This window comes from Brassica rapa, chromosome A03 (assembly GCF_000309985.2).
Source record: "Brassica rapa cultivar Chiifu-401-42 chromosome A03, CAAS_Brap_v3.01, whole genome shotgun sequence".
Taxonomy (NCBI): Eukaryota; Viridiplantae; Streptophyta; class Magnoliopsida; order Brassicales; family Brassicaceae; genus Brassica; species Brassica rapa.
This window is the reverse complement of record NC_024797.2, coordinates 6,640,520-6,649,159: the sequence shown is the minus strand read 5'-3', so window position 1 is coordinate 6,649,159 and position 8,640 is coordinate 6,640,520. Positions and strand designations below refer to the sequence as shown.

Below are 8,640 nucleotides of genomic sequence, written 5' to 3'. Positions count from 1 at the left end.
ACAAATATAATATAACATACACTTATTTTTATCAAATCGTTATTATTCAAAGTCATTAATTATCATATATACTTTAGCCATATTAGGTAATTCCGTAATTTTATTTATGGAAATAATGAAGCACATTAATAATGTATTTATGGTTAGTTTAATAAAAAATTTATTATATATTTAGATGGACCAACATATTTCTCTAAGGATTCTAAGAATCATTCTAGTGATGACATGTGGCTACAAAAAAATGTTGTAATGCTTCTCAAATAATATATAGGGGATGTAGGGTTCTCTAATCAGATAGTGGCAAAGCAAACGAATATCCGCCAAAGCCCAACTAACGTAATTTACTATCCTTCCGTCTCTTCACGGCCCATTCTGCTTGCCGAACCAAATCAAACCGAGAAACGATTTGATTTTAAATTTAATCGGACGGGAAACCGAAAACTCTCGGTTCGATCAGTTCGGTTTACTTCGGTTTGCGTTTGAGTCAAATGCCCCCAGCGCTAAATGGATTGAGTTGTTTACACACGATAACTTTAATACAGTTGCGAAGCTGCTGCCCAATGGCCATGGCCTTTCAGATTATAGCTTCTTCTTCACCAACGATTACACAATCTCGCCTTCTCTCTTTCCCTCCTCTGCAATCTTCCTGTAAAGCTTCGAGCTTTAAGCTCTCCTCATGGGCTTCTCTCCTGGGTTCTTCTTCTCGTTTCTCTCCCTACGTTGGCTTAAAGCATATGGGCATCTCCATCTCCCCGAAATCTTCAAACCCAGGTGTCGAATTTCTCTATCTCCTAACAAAGTTGGTTCCTTTTTTGTTGTAAGAATCTGTTCATTTTTGTGTAATTGGGTGAGTTTTGTTGTGCAGAGAAGAAGAGAAGATGTAATAACGGTTTAGTGATTCGTGCGTCTTTGTTTGGTGTTGGAGCACCTGAGGCTTTGGTTATTGGTGTTGTCGCTTTGTTAGTCTTTGGTCCTAAAGGCCTTGCAGAGGTTAGTAGAATCTTCTGTGTCTGTGTCTGTGTATGGTAGATTGAGTTGAAGAATCCTCTACTTGCTAATTGCTATGATCCGTGCAGGTAGCTAGAACTCTTGGGAAAACACTGCGTACATTTCAGCCCACCATTAGAGAGCTACAGGTTGATTTGTTAATCTCAAGAAGACTCTTTTAAGGAAAAATAAAATGTTGCTTACGTTGGCTGTTTGGTATAGGATGTTTCAAGAGATTTCAAAAGCACACTTGAGCGTGAAATTGGACTCGATGAAATCTCAACGCCAGATGTGTACAACCAGAACATAATGAACACTGCTCGTCCTCCTCCACCATCTGTTAGAAACATTGAAGATCCTTTGACTGCAAGTGAGCCCAGTGAGTGGTTTGATTCGTCTGTTTCATGCATTGGCTAAGTCTGTAACCCTCTTTATTGCTTTCCATATTCATATTCATGAATGAAGTTTAGTGAAGTTGATTTTTTAAAATAAGCAGATGATGCTCAATCACCAAAAGCTTACACAACCGAGGATTACCTCAATATCACTGAAGAGCAGCTCAAAGCTTCATCTCCTGGTAAAATCCAAACAGAGGATCAAACTTAGACTCAAGAACCTGCTGTACAAAGCCAGCCTGAAGGTTAGCATGTCATCAGAACTCTCTCTCTCATACCTTCCTCTAACTACTTAAAGCCATTCTTCAAAACTGCTGATGACCACTGTGTTGTTGTAGTTACATTGAGAGAGACCATGGCTGCATCTCCTCCAAGGCAAGATTGAAAGGCACCAAAAATTATTGACTAGTGTTAAAAGCATAAAAGGCCCACTTGGTAAATTTAACTCGTAGTGTATTTGTGTTCTATTCGTTTCCTACTTGATGAAATGATCTTAGAACGTTAATATTATATCAATGTTTCATTTGCATTGCCATAAATAGAGAAAATAAAATGTTTATAGTCATAATCAATGATAACCTCTAAACTGGTTCAAAGAATTTATGAACTTAGCATCTATACAAAGAGAAAATTGATGACAAGTTTTACTCTGTTAAAGAGAATCAAGAACAAAGTTATATATACTTGTCATAGTAGTGTAATGATGGATTCAAGAGACTCTTCCTCTAGCCTGTATTTTCTCTTCTGGTAGCATCATGACCGAAAGAAATGAAGATTTTGAAACAAGAACTTGGTTCAAAATAAACGAAGAAGTCAAAACGGATGAAAAAAAAACAATGTGACAAGGCAAAATGAAAAATGAAAAAGTTTTAATATACTGGCTGATATTAGCAATGTCAAATCATAGTTTTTTATCTGTTGATAACAATTATATGTATTTTTATTAATAACATAGAAGAGCTAGGAGGATATTTTCAACCCCTGGAATAACGAACATGGGGATGACGGCTAGGGTCTCTCTTGGGTTCATGAGCGACTTTGAATCCCCACTCCTCGCTCACAGGGAGTTCCAGCGCCTTCTCTACTACGCCATCTCCACGAATATAGAGGCAAGCAAGCACATCTTTAAAAGAAACAACAACAATAAGACCATATATGGGTTAAGACCCGCACCTTGTGCGGAACAAACATTATATATACTATTTATTTTTGTTATATGCTCTTTTAGATATATATAAAATAATAAATATATATTGAATAATTAGCAAGTCGGCAACTATAAATATATAACTAAATTTGTGCGAAAACATAAATAAATTGCATTTATCAAAATAATTAATATTTATATTTTATATGGTATATAATTAACTTTAAATAACATTAACATATATATAGTGTATTTTTAATATTGATATATATTAAATGATGTTTTTTACTCAATATAGTTTCTTGGTCATTTGTATATGTTTACAACAAAAACTTTAAATCACTAGTAACAAAAACATTTCATTATGTGATTAATAGTTTTGGTAATTATAATTTTTTTTTTAAATTTTTAAGGCTATGTTTAAAATTTGAATATTAATTTGTCAATATTTGTTCAAAGCTATTACCAAAAAAATTTGTTGAAATCAAATTTCAAAATTAATATATTAATATATTTTATATGCTATATAGTTCAATTTAAAAAATATTAATATTTATATTTATATATTACACTTTATATTTATTAAATGAAACTTCTTACTTATACGGTTTTTTAATCGTTTGTATTTTATCACAACAAAAAATTTAAACTATGGATCACAAAAATTTGAATATGAAACTTTTAATAGTTTTAGTAATTTATAGTCGTTTGGAAAAAATCAAAATATAACATATACAAAAAAATCTAAATTTTATTATATGGTTGATGTAGTTTTTTAATTTATTTAATTAATTTTAAATTGAGAAAAATGATAGAAAATACATTAATTTTTATCAAATCTTTATTATTCAAAATAATTAATTTTAATATATACTTTAGCCACATTAGGCAATTCTGTAATTTATATTTAAAGAAATAATGAAAAACATTAATAATGAATTTATGGTTAATTTAATAAAAAATTATTATATATTTAGATGGACCAACCTATTTTTCTAAGTATATTAAAACTCATTGTAGTAAAGACACATAGATACCTCAAATGTTGTAATGTTTCTCTTTTAATATATACTAGATCATGACCCGCGCGCCCGCGCGGGTTTTATTTTTGCTTAAACACATTATATATGTATTCTATATTGTTTATTCTTATATAGAATACAATAAAACTATTAGTTGTCTCTAATGTTAATGTTCTTTTTTAGTGATCGTTGGTTAATGGAACGTGTAGAGTTTTTGAAAGTGTAGAGTTTGTCATTTTCATAGTCAATGTTTATAGATGACATTTGGAAAGACTACAAAGTGTATGGTTGTTAGCAAACGTTATTTGCGTTTATAATTTTGAGAGACATTACGAAATGTATGCATGTAAAAGGAAATAATTATGGTTGTTAGCGAAAGTTAATTAAGGAAATATATTTTATAAAAGGTTGGGTTAAAATAGTCAATATAGTAAGAGGTCCAACTTTAAAATCCACCTAGAATAAGTTGTAATGTTTCTGTTTTAATAATATAGATGGGTTAATACGGATAAAACACATAATACGGTGAAAAAGACAACAAAATGGAGCGAAAATAAACACATGAACATAACGCCAAAATGAACATCCGTGATCTCTCCGCACGAAGAGAGATAATCCCGCAACTTGCTCTCGAGAAAAGGCACATGAAGCTTAGTGTCATATCCAAACACTCTAAAGCTTCCAGCCACTGCATGCAGTAATTTGATATAATATTAATTATCACAACTTATAAGTTAATTATATACAAAGGCCTTCTCCTTTGCCCTTTCTCCGCATATATAAACCAATGCGTTCCTGTAAGAAAACTAGTTTTAGTTTTGTGTTTTTATTTTATAAACATGGATTTTGGGAACAATGGAGCGAAGGAACCTGGTGAGAGTTGTTTCGTTTCGAGATTTTCTGTAAATATAAATGTCAGTAAATATAATTTTCATATTTCACAAAACAATTTCATTATAAAAATGTTCAGTTTAGTTGCTATTTAATCTATGTATTGAAAGAAAGAAAATTTAGACTTAATAAAATAATTATTAAGAGTAAAACTAAAAAAAAATTATATTTTTATTTCAGAAAACTAATATATATAAAAGTAAAAAAAAAATTATAAAGAGAAATTTATTTAAGAAAACAAAGGAAAAATAAAGCATTTCAATGGAAAATGATTTAAATACAATAAAATGTTTTTAATTTTTCTATAAGAATAAGAAATACTATTCATGGGTGAGGGTATGTCAAAAAATAGTCTTTTAGCTAAAATAACTAATATTTTCAATTTAATTTATATTTATATAAAATATATATACTCTCTCAATTGCTAAATATATTTTTTCAATATTGTTTGATGTTATAGAATATAAAATGTTTTCACATTTCTTTGATTATATAAGTAACTAGTATTGATCCCATACTACGCATGGGAGTACTTGTTTGCTTACAAATAAAACCAATTTTTTAAAAGCCAAATTTCTGTTATATAAATTTCAATCATATATAACTAAACTTACATGTATACTTTAACTTGATTTATCAGGAGATTTGTATACATATTAACACAAATAATTAATTAACCATAAACATATAAGAAAAGATAAATTAGATTCGGTTAAAAAAATGCATTGATCTTAATTAGCTTGTTGAATATAATTATTACTTTGAAGCTTTTCTGTTTTAGTTCTTCTAATACTTCTCATAATTTTTAATATAAAATTTATGGTTCTTTAGCCTTTACAAAAATAATATTACAAATCCAATGCAAATAGTAAATGTGGTGGAAGCGTATTTACCTTTTAACCAAAGCTTTTCTTCTGATTCCACCATGTCTGTTTTCTATCTTCCTTATTTTTTGTTGTTGTCCATATTTCTTTGTTTTGATCAAGTCTCCAGCAATGCAAATCTACCATATCTGTTATTTCTCAAACCTTCTAAGCCGTAAACCTGTTTTCATGAAGCTATGCAGTGCTTACCTGTTTTGATGACTATGTAGTGCTTCACATAAACCAACGAAACTGCACAAAAGAGGGGAAATATGGCTGGATGGCATATGTTTATTTAGATATCAAACTCAGCGCTGACTTTTTTATTCTGTTTTGATCGATTGAGAGTTTTTCAGATGTTTGTTTCAAGATCTCATAAATACGGAAGTATAGAAAAATAGATTATGGACAGAAAAAGATCGTGGGTTTGTAGAATATATCTAGAAACCGTTAAATGGTTATTTTTTCTAAATATTATCTTTTTTGATTAATTTTTTTAGTTTTGTAAATACTTATGATGTGGCAGGATTTATGATCGTGATTTGTTTTTTCTGTTTTTTTTCTTTTCAATTGTTTTTATTTTTATTTTGTAAATTTTTTCCACATGTCACTATTTAATTCGTCAAGCGACTTGCGCTTTAGTATATAAAGGATTATATTTGATAATTTATTTTATAATTGGTTATATTGTTTTAAATTTATATTTGTAATAACATTCATGTAGATAAAAAGTAACTTTTGGATTATTGCTTTTAGCTAAAATATCAAAGAAATATTACTTGAGTTTGAGTGGCAAGTGAAATAATATGTGGTTCCTACACAAAGCAGAGCATACACTATTTTTTCCATTCATGAAACTTTACAAATGAAAAAGAAAAATTAAAAAAATCCACAAGTAGTCTAATTTCCTTTTTAATCTTTTTCTAAAAAAAAGTGGAGGAACCACTTAATTGTAATATACATGTCACGAGGAGTGTTCCATCCTATTATATTTGTAAAACACCTTTTAGCTGTTTGTATAGGATGTTTCAAGAGATTTCAAAAGCACACTTGAGCGTGAAATTGGCCTTGGTGAAATCTCAACGCCAGATGTGTACAACCAGAACAGAATGAAGAGTGACCGCCCTCCTCCAGGACCTCCACCATCTGTTAGTAACATTGAAGATCCTGTGACTGCAAGTAAGTGGTTTGGTTCGTCTGTTTCATGCATTGGCTAAATCTGTAACCACTGTTATTGTTTTCCATCTTCATATTCATGAATGGAGTTTTAGTGAAGTTGATTTCCTTGAAATAAGCAGATGATGCTCAATCACCAAAAGCTTACACAGCCGAGGATTACCTCAAGATCACTGAAGAGCAGCTCAAAGCTTCATCTCCTGGTAAAAGCCAAACAGAGGATCAAACTCAGACTCAAGAGCCGCTGCAACCACCAGCGGTACAAAGCCAGCCTGAAGGTTAGCATGTCATCAGAACTCTCTCATATCTTCTTCTAACTACTTAAAACAATTGCTTAAAACTGCTCATGACCACGGGTGTTTTTGTAGTTACATTGAGAGAGACCATGGCTGCATCTCCACCAATGCAAGATTGAAAGGCACCAAAAGCATAAACATCAAGGTCACATAAAGATCAAATAGTGCATACTGCATAGAGGCGCATCGCCTATCAAGATCAAAAACTAGTCAACATGCCACATGACAGTATATTAATGAATATTCTATTTGTATCCATGACTAAAACGTTTTGACACGCGTGTCATTAACCAAATCACATTTTAGTTAATTAAATCTTATTGAGGTGAACGGCAGAGTTATTCCAAATGGTACAAACATCTGGATTGATGTGGTGGCGATGCACCACGACCCCGAGTTGAGAACTAGAGTAAGGCAGTACAAATGGTCAAAATCTTGGCGATTCAAGTTCAAGGACAAGTCAATGGAACACACATTATCAACTGGTCTCTGGTTTGTACGGTGATAATCAGATGCTTCTAGATGATATAGTTGAGGAAGGCTCAGTCCTAGTGGAGAAGTTTGCCTCAGTAGAGATATATAACAAAGCTCGTTTACTGCTGAAGTTGATTCATATGGAGTTCATTGGAGGCAAAGCCCGTGACAATGGGCTGTTAGTTGCAGGTCAAATCAAGATTTATGTGTGAATTCTCACAGAAAGATTAACATAAGAGACGAGCTCAGTTCAAAGAAGAAGCGTAAGTGTGGTAAGTTTTGTGGCATTTCAAGTACAAACACAATACTCGAGACAAAGACGAGCTTGATACCAGTCACCTAAACCTGTTCTTGGGACAAAGAGAAATAACCATGGAAGGACTTGCTTACCCTCATAACCATGGAAGTTATAAGGAGCTTACACCACTTGTAGAGCAGATTTCTAGAGATCCGACCGAAGCTGGATACAAGTTGGCCTCTTAATGTACTCAGCTCACAAAGAAAATATTATGAATGAGTTTGTATCCAGTGATCATATACGCTTGAGACTGCTTCTATGGGGAGCTATTAAAGATTTGACGCTCTCAGGACGTGACCTTTAAGAAGTTTCTAAACAAATAACAAGTTGTTATTAACAACCAAACCAAAAATGAGCAGCGTTACAAATTTCTTATCGAACCAGCCAATCTGTTTTCATTAGTTGAGTTTTGAATTGTGTATAAAAGAATAAACTAAATTAAGTAAAAAATCATACTCTATAATTTTGGTTTGACTATAATATAAGGAAGATATTTTTGAAAACGGTTTTCATCCTTTACTAGAAGTTACCTTTTGTGTATGTTTGGGTTTCTATATGTAGTCTAAACAAAGAGGGATTTATGAAAGAAAAAAAAAAGGCTGAGCAAAGCAAATATCATAGCTAGGAAGTATCATTCAAAGGACATATCACCATGAAGACTTTAATCGTATTTGTTTTTGCTGCTATGTTCTTCATATCCTCGATCCACTATGGTGCAACAGCCGCTACTACTCCAAGTACTGGTTTATTCTTTTACCCTCGTTTATAATTGTGGACATAATCTTTTCTTATTTTAATGAAAACATATATATATTGAACCTGATTTAATGAGTTTTATCATATAAATAAATTATGGCATAGATTTTAAGGATATCGAATGCTTCAGCGGAACAGAAGCATGCTTCTATGGAGGCGACAGAATCTGCACTGCATTTTGTAAAGAACATAAATTTTTTTATGGTTTGTGTACTCCTCATGCATGTTGTTGTCATATCCCAACAGGTTCGAGATGAAATGAGCTAATCATATGTTTTGTAATATCTATACATATGATCTCAATCGAAATCAATAAACTCTACTAAATCAAAGTT

At 31.7% G+C, this 8,640-nt stretch overlaps 1 protein-coding gene and 1 long non-coding RNA gene across 2 annotated transcripts; one reads left to right on the top strand and one right to left on the bottom strand.

The window, feature by feature from the left end:
• The first annotated feature begins 505 nt into the window (after window positions 1-505).
• Window positions 506-8,637, top strand: LOC103857122 (sec-independent protein translocase protein TATB, chloroplastic). The gene is made up of 7 exons (XM_018657117.2): window positions 506-771; window positions 866-990; window positions 1,077-1,136; window positions 1,210-1,366; window positions 6,604-6,759; window positions 6,850-8,286; window positions 8,411-8,637. The coding sequence occupies exons 1-6, from the start codon at window positions 561-563 to the stop codon at window positions 6,894-6,896; spliced, it is 756 nt and encodes a 251-aa protein (XP_018512633.1). The 5' UTR covers window positions 506-560; the 3' UTR covers window positions 6,897-8,286; window positions 8,411-8,637.
• On the bottom strand, window positions 2,235-6,329 carry LOC117132564. Its single transcript, XR_004456189.1, has 2 exons — window positions 5,516-6,329; window positions 2,235-5,445 (listed from the first exon to the last, which is right to left on the bottom strand). It is a non-coding gene; the product is annotated as an uncharacterized LOC117132564 (long non-coding RNA).
• Window positions 8,638-8,640: the final 3 nt, after the last annotated feature.

What these genes read in the sequence shown, in the direction of transcription:
- LOC103857122 (XM_018657117.2), top strand. Translation starts at nt 561, where the DNA reads ATGGCCATGGCCTTTCAGATTATAGCTTCTTCTTCACCAACGATTACA. An exon ending in CCACCATTAGAGAGCTACAG is followed by an intron (nt 1,137 to 1,209) that starts GTTGATTTGTTA and finishes TGTTTGGTATAG; the next exon opens with GATGTTTCAAGAGATTTCAA. An exon ending in GGTACAAAGCCAGCCTGAAG is followed by an intron (nt 6,760 to 6,849) that starts GTTAGCATGTCA and finishes GTGTTTTTGTAG; the next exon opens with TTACATTGAGAGAGACCATG.